Genomic DNA, 16405 nt, shown 5'->3' with positions numbered 1-16405 from the left:
TAATTGGGGTTTAGGGAGAAGAGTCGCCCTGCCAGGACCTTGTATTGCATTGGGTTGAACTGGGCCTGTAAGACACCATGCTGGCTCGCAGTCCCAGCTCTGGTATGAACTGATGGTCTTTAAAGTCCCTTTGGATTTGTGGCCTCAGTTTTCATTTCACTGCAATGAATTGGTGAACTCTGTGATCTCTCCCAAGTTGGTCCTTCTTCCAATTCATGTGTATATGTATTATTTTCCTACTCTAAAGCTGGTTTTCTCTATACCATTTATATGTTTTGATGATTTTTCTTTTGGATAAAAATGCCTCTTTTCCTCCTTTGCAGAATTTTGCCTGGTAACTGTATAGTCAGGTGGAAGGGAAGAGGAAGAAGGGTTTGTATTTGTTGACTAGCAGTGGGTGACTGGACATCATTGGGGTGGTGTGGGAAGGAAGAAGAAGAGGGAAAGGGGCCAGGGCACCTGGGTTGTCTGTGTCCAGTTGGATTGTTTCTCTTGGAAGCTGACGTTCAGTCCAGAGCGGTGGTTTCAGCCCTTGAGCTGTGATGACTTTACCAGTGTGAGACATTCCTCAGGCTTTTGTTATCTGTTTGCATTTTAGGACAACAGTAGTAGCAGCAGCTGCCTTCTTGGATGCCTTTCAGAAAGTGGCTGACATGGCCACCAACACACGTGGTAAGCAGATGGAGGGCTGCCTTCCAGCGCTAACTGAATTCAGCGTGTGGGCTTTTCCCCCCGGGGTGGCTCCACGAGAAGATGCAGCTTAAGTTATCAGAGCTTAGCTGACTCATATTTTACATTTTTTTTTTAACTCTGTGGGGCTCTGTGTATGAGAAGTTATAACGAGCTCCCCAGACAATAAAACACATGTGAAAAAGAATGAAAAATAAAGAAAAGGAACCCTAGTTCCTATAGGAGATGGCCTGATAGTTTTTTAATCATTTTAATGTGTGTTCCCCAACCTTTTTGGCACCAGAGACCTGTTTTGTGGCAGAGAACTTCGCCACAAATTGGGGCTGGGGTGGGTTGGGGATGGTTTGGGGATGATTCAAAGGAGTGTGCAACCTAGACTGCCCCGACATGTGCAGCTCATGGGCTTTCGGGCTTCTATGAGGATCTGAGGTCCACCCTGGTCTGAGCGCAGGCGGAGCTCAGGCAGTAACGAGAGCTGTGGGGAATGAAGTGTCAGTTGCTTGCTGCTCACTCTTACTGTGTGGCCCATTTTCTAACAAGCCACAGACCTGTCTTGGTCCAGGGGTTGGGGACTCCTGACGTCAATGACGTGCTGATTGTTGAGTCTTGAGCTGTGCTTTGGTTGCACACTGGTCTTCCCTCCTGGCATGGGTTGTCCTGCAGTTTTCCGCGTCCTCTGTGGAAATGGAAAGCTATGGAGATGGTTGCATAGCCATTTCTATAGGTTCTCATCAAATAAGGAACGTTTTTGTAATCAGCACAGTATCCAGTGGGTCATATCTGTTTATGTGTCTGCCACATTTGACTGCAGACCCGTTGAGCTACAGACTGACTTACATCTGAACACCCAAAAACAGTGCTCAGAATATAGTTGATGTTTGAAGTATATTTATTAAATCAGTGAATAGTGGGAAATCTTTTGAAGAGGCTTAGTAGTTTCAGTGAATACAATCGTTCATAACCTTTGATACTATGTGAAAGGAATAAGAAGAAAATGAACACCCCTCTGGGCACATTCATCCTTAGAATTACGGCATTGCTAGTAATGTGGGGATCCCTGTGTGGGGAGTGGGCCTTCTCATCCCAGTGCAGCCTCTCTCTTTGGCCCCTTTCTTGCTTTCTCTTGTTGGGTGTGTTTCTTAAACTGATAGCTGTGTGCCTGTTCTCATCCTTGTCATGGTGACATTAGAAAGTGAGGGGGCAAGTGTTGGGGGTTGTTCCCAGGTGCATGAGACTTTAGTTTCCCTGAAGCACACCGTGGGTACGAGGGCCTCAGTAGAGATCCGTTTATTGCAGGGGTTTAATTAAATATGTGAGTGGATGCGCAGCAAGGACATTCCGTGTGCATTTAAGAAACACCAACTCCTTCTATTGCAGGTGCTGTCATGGGATTGCAGAAATCGATACCTTGCTCTCCTTGTCCTGGAGGAGCTTGCAATTGAGTGGGGAAATGGAGATGTGTAAATAAAGTATGTCAGTGCAGAAGTAATACGTGTGGTAGGGTAATAGTAGAGGAACAGGGCGCTAGGGGAATATTCAGAAGTGAGCAATTAACTTGGCTCTGGGAATCAGGGAAATTTTCCCAGGGGAGGTAATATTTCTCCTCATTTCCAAGATGCCAGCAGTGTTTCAAAAGGTTCCCTAGGAGCCTGTGACAGAGGCATTAGAACTGTGCATTCTTCTCCAGTTTTTTCAGCTCTATGTGGGTCTTAGCTGGTATCATTTTTTATAAAGCATGACATAGTTTATGTATGTCTGTTATAGAAACATCAGAAGTTACAGCCGTGAAGATCGTAACATGCAGCCAGTGTTCATAACTGTTAATATGGTAGGGTCTGCTTTGTCTTTTCTTCTATCTCAACAGTATCTGGAACTGGGCTTGTCCACCATATTGATTTCTTTGTAAAGGAACCATCAGAACATGTCTGTTAAAAAACCAACAAAACTGCTGCACTATTTTGTACGTGTGGAGAGCTGTACTGAGGATTGAGTCTAAGACCTTCATACTGAGCTACATCTCCAGCCACTGCCCCGCTTTTAATTTTGAGATAGTGTCTTCATAGGTTGCCCTAGTTGTTCTCAAACTTGTACCCTCCTTCCCTCAGGCTTCCAGAGTGCTGAGATTACAGGTGTGTGCTCCCATGGCCAGCTTGCACTACTATTTTAAATCTGCCATTGCATTTTTTGAGGCTCTGGGATTCACAGTTTGTTTTTAGATTTTATTTTTCCGTTGCTGGATGGATCCTAAAGGATGGAGTAGAAAGACATCCCCTGATTGTCCTTAACTTCCTGTGGTAAGAACTTGAGTTTTTGAAGCTGCTGCTCTGAGGGAGGTTCTTGGTGGGAAACTGGAAGACCTGGACATTCTCATGCTTGGAGTGAAAAAAAGAGCAGTTATGTGTGGGAAAGGAACCAGGAGATGGAATTCCATTTTTCCACTAAAAAGAACAGAGTAGCTATGTAGGTACTGACATAGGAAGATAAATGTAACATGCTGGGGAATAAAAGCACAGTAACAATATTTCTTAGGGACTGTTGTCCATTGTTGTGGTGATGGGGATAGAGTTTGATTTTGGAGATGGCATATTTGACCACAGACAAATAATATCACAGCGACCAGACTCCTCTGTTGACAGATCTTTAAACTGCTTGATTTCAGGTCACTTCTGGTTGTTTAGAATCCATATGTACCAGTACTTTCATGGGGTATGGGCGTTTGAGATCTCTCATAGGACCCAGAGAGTTTAGGATTGATGCAAAGACACTGTATTTTGTGGAGATAACAAGAGAAAGTTGGATGGACTTACATGATTTAAAGTTAATTTGTAGTTAAAAGTTAGGAAAATTCAGAACATGCTCTTTAGTTTAAAAATTCGAATAATAAAGTATATAAAATGTACCCTCATGTCTCCCAGGAATTAGGCTTAAATGTCATTTATAGACCTTTTTGCATATATAAATACATCTGGGGAAAAATACATCTGCAGAAAAATATGTGGAAGGATATATGAAGTAAGATCTATGTACACGATCAATTTTAGAAGGTAGTCCCTAAGAAATATTGTTCCTGTGCTTTGATTCCCCCAGCATGTTACATTATCTTCCTGTGTCAGTACCTACACAGCTACTTTGCTTCACTGTCTAGAGAAAGCACAGTTTAGTAATTATTCTGTGATGGGTATTTAGATTGTCTCCAGGCATTTGCCGTTACAAGCGATGCTGTAGTTGGTGCCTGTGTATCCATCATTTGGGGTCTCTACAAGCACATGCTCACAAGGAAATAGTGAGTTGGGAAGATGTTTCAGGCTGCTTTGGTCAGCTGCAAATGTGTTTGAGCTTCAGGATGGTGCAGGCTGTCATGCTGCTAGAATTTGCAGTAAAGAGTTTCTTTAGTCCTTTGTTTGCAGTCTTCCATGTTTTTTTAGCCCTTCTGTCAGAAGTGGTTGAAATTACTCATTTCCTTACACTGTGTGTAATTCTTACTGATGCAGCTGATCTGTGCAGTCCTTACTGTGCAGTAGCACACAGCACTTACTTTTGTCTCACTGTCATTTACACCCATTGACTAAACTTTGCCTGCTCTGCCTCCCTTCTCTTCTCCCCAGCCTCTGCTAACCACCACTTCACTCTCAACTTACAGGAAGTCTACTGTTTTAGTTGCCATGTACTTGCCTTTCTGTGCCTGGCTTACTACACTTAATGTAGTGATCTCCAGTTCCATCCATGTTGTCACAAATGACAGGATTTCATTCTTTTGATGGCTCAATAATGTTCCATGGTGTGTAAGCACATTTTCTCTATCCTTTCATCCATTGGTGGGCATGTAGGTTATTTCCAGCTTTGGGCTATTATGAACGTGAATAGTGTTGCAGTAAGAGTGGGAGTGCAGGTGTCTCTTTGACGGATTGATTTCATTTCCTTGGATTGTGTCCAGTAGAGGGGCTGCTGCCTCATATGGTAATTGTGATTTTAATTTTTTGAGGAACCTTCTTACTGTTTTTCAGAGTGGCTGCACTAATTTACACCCCAGCAACAGTGAGCAAGAATTCCCTTTTCTCCACATCCTCGCCAACACTTGTTGTCTTTTGTCTTTTTGATAAGAGCCGCTGTTAATGGAGGGAGGTGGTATTTCATTGAGGTTTTGGTTTGCATTTCCCTGATGCTGAGCATTTCTTTGTTTACCTAGTGGCCATCTGTATGTCTTCTGCAGTTATTTTTATGTCTCCTTTGGCATCTGCCAGACTTTCAAGCTAGAAGGTTTCTGGTTTCTGTAATATTAGTGTTTCATATTGTTTCCCAAAGGAAATAAATAGATCTGAAAGGGCTTTTGTATTCATCAGTAATAAAATTGACTTTGGAAAAACTTTTAAAATCGGTCACTATAAGGGTAGAATCAGGTCACTATAAGGGTAGAATCATACCTATATTAAACAAGATTTTTAAAAACAATAGTGTAAATTGACTTTTATCATATGTATGCTTTGGTTAATAATTACACTTGAATGGAATTTGAGTTTATTAGCACTAGACACAGTTCCATATTTTGTTGACTTTACACTCTGGAATAAATGTATAATTTTTGTTAAATGCCTACAAACTAATGCCATCAGTCCGCACAGAACCCCAGACTTTGTGGAGCAAGATCTCTGTTGTTTGGCATCCATAGCGTATCAGTATGTGGCCTGTCTTTGAAGCTGAGGAATACTTGAGTGACTGGCATGCATTTGTCTGGGGCACTTAGGAAGGTTTTCCCATAAACCACGTAGAGGTGGCCTGTGTGGAGGCGCAGTCTCACACCTGTGGGCCATGCCTGGCCTGTTGATCTGCTCTGGTCTCACTGTGGCAGGCATACTGCCCACTCCCCTTTGTAAGCACTGACTCTGCTGCCCACCGTATAATGTGCTGAGTCATGCATAATGCTGTGTGACTGTCATTGTGTGTCCCTCTTTGTGCCTCAGTAGTTACTACTGTAGCTTTTCAGTACCATCTCAGGGAAGTTCAGATGGTGGTGCACCAAACCCATAGGAAGTAGTTGAAGGTTCTGAGAAGGAAGGACATGGGTTTCCAGGCAGAATAGACTCATATTCAGTGTCCAAGAACGTTTATTTGTTGCCTTAAAAAGTGGGCATGGCTTTATATTGAAAATCATGATAGTTCGTGTTTCCTGAATATATGTGTGCCCTGGGCTGGGCTCTGTTCTGAGTAGTTTACGTGTACAGCTCTCCTTAGTTATCTGCTAGGCACGTGTTCCACACCCTGTGGGGGTGCTCCCTGAAATCTCAGACAGTATTGATCTCTAATTTATATATTAGAGATCTCATCTATGTGTGTGTGTGTGAGAGTATTGTTTTCTCCCGTACATACATGTCTATCGTAAAGTTTAATTGATAAACTAAGCACAGGCAGAGATGAACAAAACTCCTAAGAAAATAGAACAATTATAAAATATACTACCCTAAAATTTATTTAAAACTTATGAATTATTTATTTCTAGCATTTTCCACTTAACATTTTGAGGCCATAGCTGACTGGATAACTAAAACTATAGAAAGCAAAATGGTGGGCAAAGGGGGGCAGCTGTATTGTCCTTTTGTTCTCACGAGCCTGTGAAACAGGTGCCTGTGACCTCCATTTTAAGTAATGAAATCAGGACACAGAGAGCTTACCGAAAGTGACCAAGATCACATAGTCTGAAAGTGATGAAACTAGATTGTGACCTAGAGACTGGACTTCTCTATTAAATTAGCATTTCTTTTGTAAGGAGCTCTTGGATTTAGTGTAAACTTATATTTACTGTTAAAGTTACTTGATCCTGAATGCATTAAGAAAAAAAAAAACAGCAGCCCCTTGGTGTAATGACTAAGAGCTGGCATTCCTGGCTTGGCCTTCTTACTCTGCTGGCTGTATGGCCCTGAGCAAATTGTGATTTCTTCTCTGGGCTGTAGTTTCTTCACCTGTGAAGGAACTGGGGTCGTAGATGATCCCAGGTATCCTTTTCTTTTAACATTCTATGATTTTAAGTGTTTCTTTGGTCTTGTTAAATACATTAAATATGGATGAAGTTGGACAGTGTACTTTTACCTTTTTTGTATTATCTTTGAAACTTTCTCTCTGGGGACAGAAGGGATGGAGACAACAATATCAGGAAACAGGAAAACTGAAGGGAGAGGGTTCTAAGAAGAAAGTGGAAATAGAAATGAGCATCTGGGCTGGTCTATGTGATCGTGAAGGCCCCTCTCGCTTCCCTGGGAAGACGTGTGTGCGGAGGCTGTGGAAGATTCTGCTCCCCAACGAGGTTCGTCTGTGGTGTCGCAGAAGGCCTCTTGCCATCTTGCCGTAACCCACCTTGCAGTGGCATCTCTGCCCATGGCTAGCGGCTCTACCCACAGAGACTTGCTTACTGTCCCTCAAACTGAGGCCTTTAATTCCTTCTGCTTGCACTGGTGCCTGCCCCATGTGGAATGCCCTTTCTAGCCACTTCTGGGCCTTGTGCATGCTCGAGGAGGGCCTCGAATGTCACAGTGGGTGGGAGTCCCCTGTGTCCCTTCTCAGGTCCCCTGTGGTGCACATTGCTGCTGGAGCCATCACCCCACTGTGCTGTCACCATCTTCCCCAGCAGTTGCAACAGCCTGTAGATAGGTCTGCATCTTCTTCCTTTCGTAGGGATGCAGATTCCCGGATGCTCAGTATCTGGCATTCAGTGGGGTGCAGACGTTGTCTACCCATTGAGTGACAGATGTACGTAGCAGCTGCGTCCCAGAGGCCCTGAGGACTCCGGTGAGGAATCTGTTCCCTCTGGGGCTCAGGGGCTGCTGGGACAGCATCTTGGCCAGCGTCCACTCTGGAGTTCAGACCTGGAACCCTTGGACGAAGTCATGGAGGGGGTGAGTGGGTGAAGGGTGGCCACCTGCACTTGGCTGGGTGCAGGAGACAGGGAATCTTCCTCCCTAGGGGTGCTGCTGGGAAGCGGTTTCCAAGCTCCAGCCACCCTGGTCTTGTCCCCACCCCGACTTTATTCTAACAAGGTTGTGTGATTGAGACCTTCTTGCCCTTTAACTCCTGTATTAACTTTAGTTTTTAAGTCCAGAGCTCTTTCCCATGTAATTAGAGCCTTGTGATTTCTACCTGCAAAGCTCTTCAGCTGAAAAAATATTTTAAATGAAAAACAGTTATGAAAAGCACCTCCTTGCAAGTCTGGAATCGAGAATTCTTTGGAAATAACCTTAAAGGAATGAGGTCAAGTCTGTTTATTTGATTAAAAACAAAAAAGTTGGACATGTGGTGCATGCCTATATGCTGAGGCAGGAGGATCTTTAAGTTCAGACCCAACCTGGACAACTTAGTGACTTAGTGAGACCCTGTCTTAAAATGAAAGATATAAAAAAGGGCTGGGGATGTGGCTCAGTGTGAAAGCCTTGAGTTTGATCCCTGGTTCTACCAAAACAACAACAAAAAGGTACGAGACTGCGCTTTTCCATGTGTGGCTGTAGATCGTGAACTGGGTTTGTGTTCTTTTGGATCAGTTCTGCTTCTTCACTATTTTTAGTATTCGCCCAGGAGAGGACTTGGGAATGTTTGAGAAACAAGTTCAAGTGTAATTTATCTTTGAGCCCAGTGTATTGGTTCAAATGATTCAAGGCTGGTATATTAAGTTTTCCAGTTGTATTACTCCAGCAAGGGGTCTGAGAGAAATCCGGCATAAAGCATCTCTTGAAGCCCGGAGAAAGGGCTTTGTAAAGACAAAGTGTCTGGTGTTTATTCTGCCTTGGGCCTGTGTGTAGCTGCCGTAGGGCTCCTAAGCTCTGGTTTCCTAGTACTGGGCACATCTCAGGTGCCAGGAAACAGTTGCTGATTTGTTGCAGGTATAAAGTAGAGCACTTCATAGCTTGCTCACCAAGGATCATGGACCAGCTGCTGAATTCTCTGGTACTGTTTAATATGGGTCTAGGCATGCTGGATTGAACATGACATAGAGAACTTTGTATTTAGAGTTTCATTTTTGGAATTTTGAATTTGACCTATTGATTTTGATTCACATCACATGAATTATACTGAGTAGGCCATAAGCATGTTTTGTCCTGCTGGAAGTTAGGCTTTGACGTCTCGTTGCTGTATCATAAGCAAGAGTGAAACTGTGTAAAATAAGAACTTTCATACAGTAGTTGGCTAAAGTGGGAAGTTGGCTGGGCAAACATAGAGCAGTTACCTTTTGTTTTTCTTCTGATTGCAGGAATTGACTGTCCTTTGTGTACCATGGTGACTGATACGAGGGCTGACACGAAGGCTGGCTTCAGTCTGGGCCAGGCCCATTCTGTGCGATAGGATTTTCTTTGAAGCATAGAAGCATTCTCTCTGTGTGCTGTCCTGCCAGTATGATAGCCATGTAGCCACTGGCTACATGCAGCTATCAGGCACTTGAAATGTGACTAGTGTGTCTGAGGAGCTGAGTTTTAATTTCTGGAAGTTTCAATGAACTGTAAACAACCACAGAAAGCTAGTGGCTCCTATATTAAAAGGTGGAGATCTGAGAGTGTATTTCTGTAAGAACAATTTGTCTGCTTTCACAGTAAATATAATATGCTGAGAGCTGCCCCATGTATGCAGTTTATATCAGAACATTTTGTTGCAGGCTTTCTAGGTACCCAGGGCTCTGGGAATGTTAAAATCAAGTAGGTTTAGGCCTTCCTTCTGAGGCATCGAATTAGAGGATGGTAGAAGGTTTGGGTACACAAACCTTCTGGGGGATGAGATGTAAAGATGTATGTGAACAGTAGTTGTAGTTCTAAATAATAAATGTACCGTACTGTTCCCAAGGCGTAAGTGGTTCCTGACATCGGAACTTGCACAGTTGAGCATTCTTGATCTGGAAATCTGAAACCCAAAATACTCCAAATTCTAAAGCTTTTTCGATCATCAGTATGGTTCCACAAGTAGAAAATTCCACACCACGCGCCTTTGTCTTGTGTACAAATTATTAAAAATAGTGCGTGAAATTAGTTTGACTACGTGTTTAAGATGGATAAGAATGATACATGAATTTTGTATTTAGACTTGCATATGTGGGGCTGGGGATTTAGCTCAGCGGCAGAGTGCCTGCCTGGCAAGCACAAGGTCGTGAGTTTGATTCCCGGTACCGGAAAACAAACAAACAGATTTGCTTATGTATATGCAGATATTCCAAAATCTGAAAAAAAATGGAAATGCAAAACACTTCTGAAGGCAGTCATTTCCAATAAAGAGTAATCAACTTGTATAAAGAACAGATATGCATGTGGTGCATAAGTAGACACATAAAACCCTGGAGTTAAAATTGTATGGGAGGATAGGGGTAAGGAGAAAAAAGTCCAAAGAAAATCTGCTTGGGGGTGGTGCAGGGTGATCACTGGGGAAAAGCTTGAGAAAACTGTTCAGAGGTGAAGGCCTACTTCCAAGCCATGTCAACTTTGACCTGTTGTTGTCTTCTCAGTGTGTTTAAAGAATTCTCACAAACCTGAGGAGGATGGTTGCAGTTAGCTATTTTTCCTGAAGTAAGGAAATTGGTGAAATCAATCCATGTTATTGAGCTTGTTGGGTTTGCCCATAGGTCCATGTTGAACTGGCTCCTCACTGACAGGTCTCCAACATTCCTAAACACGTGTTCACTGCATGTAAGTATGAATGGGTCATGTCAAACAAGAAACCCTTTGTTGATTGGACTTCATAGCTCTAATGCTTTCAGTATGAGTTTTTGTTTTTCTTTGGTTGTTAGATGAAAGAACTACAGCTCTAGACCTGGACTTAGTAGATTCTTGCCTAAAATGAGAAAGAAGATCAAATCCTCTCTTCCAGGGTAACTGGTTTGCAGGCATGCTGGTCCCTGATGAGCTTGCAACTCTGCTGAGGGCTGTGGTGGCGTCAGAACTTGGGACAGGTTTACTGTAGCCTCATTGGGTCCCGACAGCCCCTCAAGCTGTGCTAATTTTGTGTATGTGCATTCATATGTGGGTATATGTTTTATATTGAATATTTCTTACAGTTTCAATCTTATATGAATGAAAAATTTTGTATAAATTATTGCTACTTACTATGAGATATAGCTAAAAACCATAGAATGTTATATAAATGTAGTTTCCATATAAATTCTCCAGCCCTCTCACACAGAAATTGTATTATTGTCCTAGTTAAATAGGTTTATAAATGGGAATTCTGCTTTCATGTTCCATTATTTTGATTGCTTTTCCACTCTGAATATACATTGAATCATTTTAACTTCTTAGCACAATAGATTAAGTCACCCACATTCTGCTTAGGATGAAACAGCTTTTAAAAAATGGCTCGTGAATGTAAAGTTTGTCTTACCTCTTACCATTTTCTATAATTTGAAACTCATTTTTTGGCATGCTTTGAAACTCAGACTTGGTGTGAGTCAGGATAGTAGGATGGCATAATGTTTTGAACATTCTTAGCAGTTGCACTGTAGCTAAGAACTAGAACTAACAAAGGAGTTCATGTATTTATTGATATTTTTTTTGGGGGGGTGTATGGGGAATTGAACTCAGGACCTTGCACTTGCCAGGCAGGTACTTATGCCACTGAGCTATATCCCTGGCCCTATATTTTTATTTTATAGATTTTTAATTTTTTTTTTTTTTTCTGAGGGAGTACTGGGAACTGAACTCAGGACCTCGCACTTGTCAGGCAGGGGCTGTACCATTAAGCTGTATCCCCAGCCCTTTATAGATCTAAAAAAAAAATAAATCTGAATTTCCTTTTGCTCTCCTTTCTTTTGGCTGATGGAGTTGGGAGGTGGTTGATTGTGTTTGAATATTTTAATGGGCAAATAATGTATATTCTGGGAAGTTTGGAATCCTCAATTGAGTATTTCTAGTGCTGAGAATAAAATCCCTCTTTCCCATCCCAATTGACCTTTTTTTGGTGTTGAGACTGATGCCTGCCAACAGCACTCTCCGAGAGGCCTTCCTGTGGATCCTTGGTTAGGTAGCAGCAGTTGGCAGAGAGGTTGTTCATTGTGGTTAACCACTTTTCCTGCCTGTTTTTCCATGTTAACTGTGTTCCTGAAATGACACTTGAAAGAGCGGTCACCTGTGTTATCCTGAAAGGTCCCACTTTGATGCAGGGATGGTGAGGGCCATTGGAACCTCACACCCGAGCTCAGGTGTCTGTCTTACCACACACCGGCGGGGCTTTTGCTCTTGCTAGTTCAGTGGTGTTTGCCCATTTTGTTTCAGTGAGTTTCCTGGGTGATGCTTGGATGACAATGTGTGTTCTCTCCCTAACCTCGGCAGTCGTCATCTGTGCTGGGGAATTGCGGTGCTGGTGCTGGCAGTGGCGGCTGGGAGGATGTTCTGAGCCTGGGGTGGATGTGTGTTTTTAACGGGTGACCGAGTCAATCTGTATGCACTGTAGTTGTGTCATTAGGCACTTTGCATAATGGAGTGGTCCACTCAGCAGTTCACCTTCCAGCTCACAGGCTGCCATGCATTTTGTTAGCAAGCAGGGACCATAGTCCCTGGACCACACCCTACCCTGCCCTTTCCACTGGAGCTCTTTACCTTTGCTTCCTGCATGTAATGCCCCAGCCCATCCCCACCGCCACATCCCAAACCCACTGTAGTCACTTGTGGTAAAATATCATTAAACATTCATGAAGAATGCATTTGTTTTGGTTCATACACGTGAAGCAAGGCTCTCTCTCTTTTTTTGGTATGCGTTCTTGTGAAAGATTGCTTACTGTGCAACCACTAACTTGGTTTCCTCTGCCCTGCCCACCTCAGGTAAAAATAGTTGATTGGAATGTAAATGTGCACTTAAAGACCCTTGAAGGTATCAAAGTAGCATTTTTCTGGGATAATCAGTTTTTCTGGGATGAGTGGGCATAGGTCCCTCCTCTGCCCCTTGGACAAGGCCCCAGTAAAGATGGTGAAAACTAGGCTGCTGATTTAGCTCAGCGGCACAGCGCCTGACCGGCAAGTGCAAGGTCGTGAGTTTGATCCCTGGTACCGGAAAATAAAATAAAATAAAATTTGGGGCTGGGGATTTAGCTCAGCGGCAAAAGTGCCTGCCTGGCAAGCGCAAGGTCGTGAGTTCAATCCCTGGTACCGGAAAATAAAATAAAATAAAATTTGGGGCTGGGGATTTAGCTCAGCGGCAAAAGTGCCTGCCTGGCAAGCGCAAGGTCGTGAGTTCAGTTCCCGGTACCGGAGAAAAACTGAAAAACCAAAAAAAAAAAAAAGATGGTGAAAACTACTGAGGACTGAAATTCCTGCTTGGCCTGTGTGTTTCCTCTGCTGTGGGAGAAACATGTAACTCAGGGAATAAGAAATGCTCAGAAGGCCTTCTTGTCTCCAAAGAATTTGAGAGTGAATTCTCGTACAGTATACTTTAAAGAAAATTGATTTTTATACATTATTTTTAGGTGAAGCGAGAATTACCTGGAAGATTTTCTTTTTTAAACATAACCCTTCCTTTTTTCCCCTTACAGTTCTTGTGGTATCTAGTACGGCCTTTTCATGTTTACAGGGGAAACTGAGTCAGAGGGAAGTCAGGTGCCTGCTGCAACCTGATTACCAAGGGGTCAGGGGAGGCCAGCTCTGCCTTTTCTGTTGGTGGCTCCCCCTCCCAGCCACCTCAGTAGTCTGCCTGCTTGGTTCCTTGGTGGGTGTGTTCAGAATGACAAGGGCTATGAAAAAAATCTGTTCTGTGCTCCCTGTTGACTTTTCTATCTGAACACTTTTGTTTGCTTATTTGTTTGTAAGTGGTCCTTGGTCATCTGGTTTTCCCCCACTTCCCTTCTTGCTGTTCCTTCCTTTTTCTATGGAAAATATGTTTTTGCAGTCTTCTGGCTCTTTGGACAGGGGGAGTCTTTTTACTTGTATTTTAATCATTTGTTATGTTTGACATAAGTTTATTAACTGTAAGAATAGATAGGCTCCCATTCATCTGTATTGCCTTATAGGGAAAGACACACACTTTTTTTTTTTTTTTCTTGATTCCCAAATGTTTACAGTCACCATGGAACTCTTCTCTCTAGTAAAAGACACTGCTGTGGAAATCTGCAGCATTTCCTGCTGTGTGTTCCAGGGCCCAGGGACCCCAGTTACCATGGAAACGAATATCCAGCCACTGGTGGTACTTCCTTTTAGAGCCACATTTGAGCACATTTCACAGTTCAGTGCTACTTCTTCCTGCCTTTAAAATAAAGGGGAAAAGGCTGATGGATTACAAAGATGGTGAAAAAATAACTGATTCTGTTAAGGCAGAAAGAGACCCTTACGATGCACCCTTTTAAAGTGGTCAGTGGAAATAGGGCAGTGCACAGTTCCCTAAAGATGGCTAGAAGTATCTGATAAAATACAGGAATTGTGGAGGAGATTGTGAAAATCCTTCTGCCTGTGCTGCTACCCTACAGCTTTTCTCTGAGAATGATGGGCATGCGCAGCTGACCCTGGGCACTGACCTAACTCTGGCTGGGTCCCACTGGTTTACCAGAAGGGTTGGTGGGAGAGAAGACTTCCAGTTCTCTACGTGTGCTGTCCAGCCTGTTATTTTCTGACCTCCCTCTCCCCGAACCTCGCAGGTAGCAAGGTCTGGTGGAGCCTGGGTTCACTCACCCAGATTTTAGCCCACAATTTGCCATTTAAGCTCGTGATTGCCATCTGTGCTTGTGTAAGGCCTGTGCTCATGATGAGAGCAGTACTTCATTTGGATAATATGATCTAAACCCAAGTGCAGGATGTGTTGCTTGTGTGGAGCTGGAGGAAATAAGGAGCCGTGTAAATGCACCCTCTGAACTCCCAGTGGTGGTGGCCCCTCCGGTCACTGGCTACAGCTGGACTTAACGGATCTGAGGCTTAGGTCCTTACTGCAGACGTGCTGTGCAGACTCCTGGTCAGTGAGACTGAAGGGTAGTGAAATTGCCTCCAGCTTTGTTTAGAGGACGCATGTTGTGCTGGTGTTTGTTTTACCAAGTGCATTGTACACAGTAAATGCTGGGAGCCTGTCTTACAGAAACTGGGGGTGGGGGTGTCCAGAGCCTTTCCCTGTCACAGGTGGGGGTCTCAGCCCAGCCTTGGCTTTGACCACTTATTTCATGTTGAGAAAGTTGGTTAGAACTCAGTATGCAAATGAGGAAATGGCTTGGTGGCTTCAAATGACTTGGTTAATTAAAACAATATGGTCACACAACTGTGAGTCCATGGAACCTAGCATGTGTTGGTCTGTGGGACACCTTAAGCTGCAGTCTCTCCACGTCGAAGAAAAGGTTACACAGAATTACCTGGGAAGTTGGACTAGGGTTTCCCAGCCTCAGCACTGTTGACCCTTAGGGCCAGATCATTTCTTGTTGTGAGGGGCTGCCCTGTGCTTTATGGTGTGCTTTGCATCCCTGGCGTCTGTCTTCTCACAGTTATGTAAATAAAAAATGTCCCTAGACATTGCCAAATGTCCCCTAGGGGGACAGAATTGTCTGTGGTTGAAAACCACCACCCTAGACATTTTTAATGTTTTCATTGTGGGGTGTAAATGGAAGTGAGGCTGTGCCTTTTTTGAGGCAGTTGTGGACAGTTTGGTTCATGTAAGCTAAGTTTAAAATTATGCACAGCCAAGTTGTGCTTTTAGAAATTCAACAGTCCAGGGATCATTTCATCTGAGAAACCACCACTCTGCTATGTTTTGTGTATAAAGCTCTATGAAGTCTACATCTTACTAAAAACAACCACTTCTCACTAGAGCTTCATTTTCCAGTGTATAAATAGGTAAGGTTTCTTCCTCCCCAGAAGGCAAAGTGAAGTAAGCTCAGTGGTGGGGTGTGGTGGAGGGGTGCAGAGCTGCCCCAGTGGAGAGTAGGCTCCTTACGTGGAGCCCATGTTGGGAGCCTGGCACTAGGCTGCTCTGCCCTTCCTCATCACTGGCCTCAGGAGGATCAGCACAGCCGGACACCCGTTAGTTTGGACGTCCGGAAGACGAATGTCTAGTCTGCTGTACTTGCTTTTTAGGGTGAGGTCATGGGTGTGAAGGAGTTTTATACACTGTAAAGCCCCATGTAGCTGTCACTAAAGATTGGCGCTCCAGTGTCACGTGACTTCTGTGCGGGGGGGGGGGGGGGGGGGGGGGGGGGGGGGGGGGGGGTGTGTGTGTGTGTGTGTGTGTGTCACTTCCTACAGCCTACTTGGGCTCCCTTTGTCTCCAAGACTTCCTATTTTATGGGAGAGAAATAAGACATACTCATCCTTTGAACAGTTACTGTTCCTAATCTTGTATCTCCCTTGAAACATGGCTGCCTTGCTGTGACTCCTTTATTCTCACTGCTCACAAGATCTTGTTCTCCTCTGTTGCTCTATAATTTATAAAATTGTATTGCTGTTGGCTTGGGTAGAATTTACTTAATCATAGTTGGGCCTTTAGATTTTCCTTCTGGCTTGGACAAAAGCATCATTAATTATGAATATGAATTCCTTTTGCAAAATGACAAGATTGAGCATTTCCACGTGCCAGGAGCCCAGCTGTCTCATTCTGATGCCCAACAAAGACTTTGCAGAGATTGTTTTTAATGGCCCTGGTATCAGATAGGAAAAAAATAAGAAGCTAAAGAGAATGCAGAGTAGTTAACGTTTGTTTTTCTAGTGAAAAAATATTGAAAGATTTCTGCTTGACCATGTGTCTCGATGCTTTCGTGGTGTCGTTTTGGCTGAGCTGTAGAGCAGGTGACTGTGCTCCG

The 16405-nt window shown here is 43.6% G+C and overlaps 1 protein-coding gene across 7 annotated transcripts in view; it reads left to right on the top strand.

Moving 5' to 3' along the window:
• Mtss1 (metastasis suppressor 1) overlaps nt 1-16405 on the top strand; it is a 141670-nt gene that overhangs the window by 25343 nt on the left and 99922 nt on the right. For all 7 annotated transcript variants that reach the window (XM_005410950.2, XM_005410952.2, XM_005410948.2 and 4 more), the window contains exon 3: nt 599-672. In XM_005410950.2, the coding sequence (XP_005411007.1) occupies nt 599-672 (74 nt within the window). The remainder of the gene's footprint in view (nt 1-598; nt 673-16405) is intronic.

This window comes from Chinchilla lanigera, unplaced genomic scaffold (genome assembly GCF_000276665.1).
Source record: "Chinchilla lanigera isolate Chin_1 unplaced genomic scaffold, ChiLan1.0 scaffold00139, whole genome shotgun sequence".
Taxonomy (NCBI): domain Eukaryota; kingdom Metazoa; phylum Chordata; class Mammalia; order Rodentia; family Chinchillidae; genus Chinchilla; species Chinchilla lanigera.
Note: the sequence above shows the minus strand (reverse complement) of the source record. Positions and strands in the feature narration are given on the sequence as shown.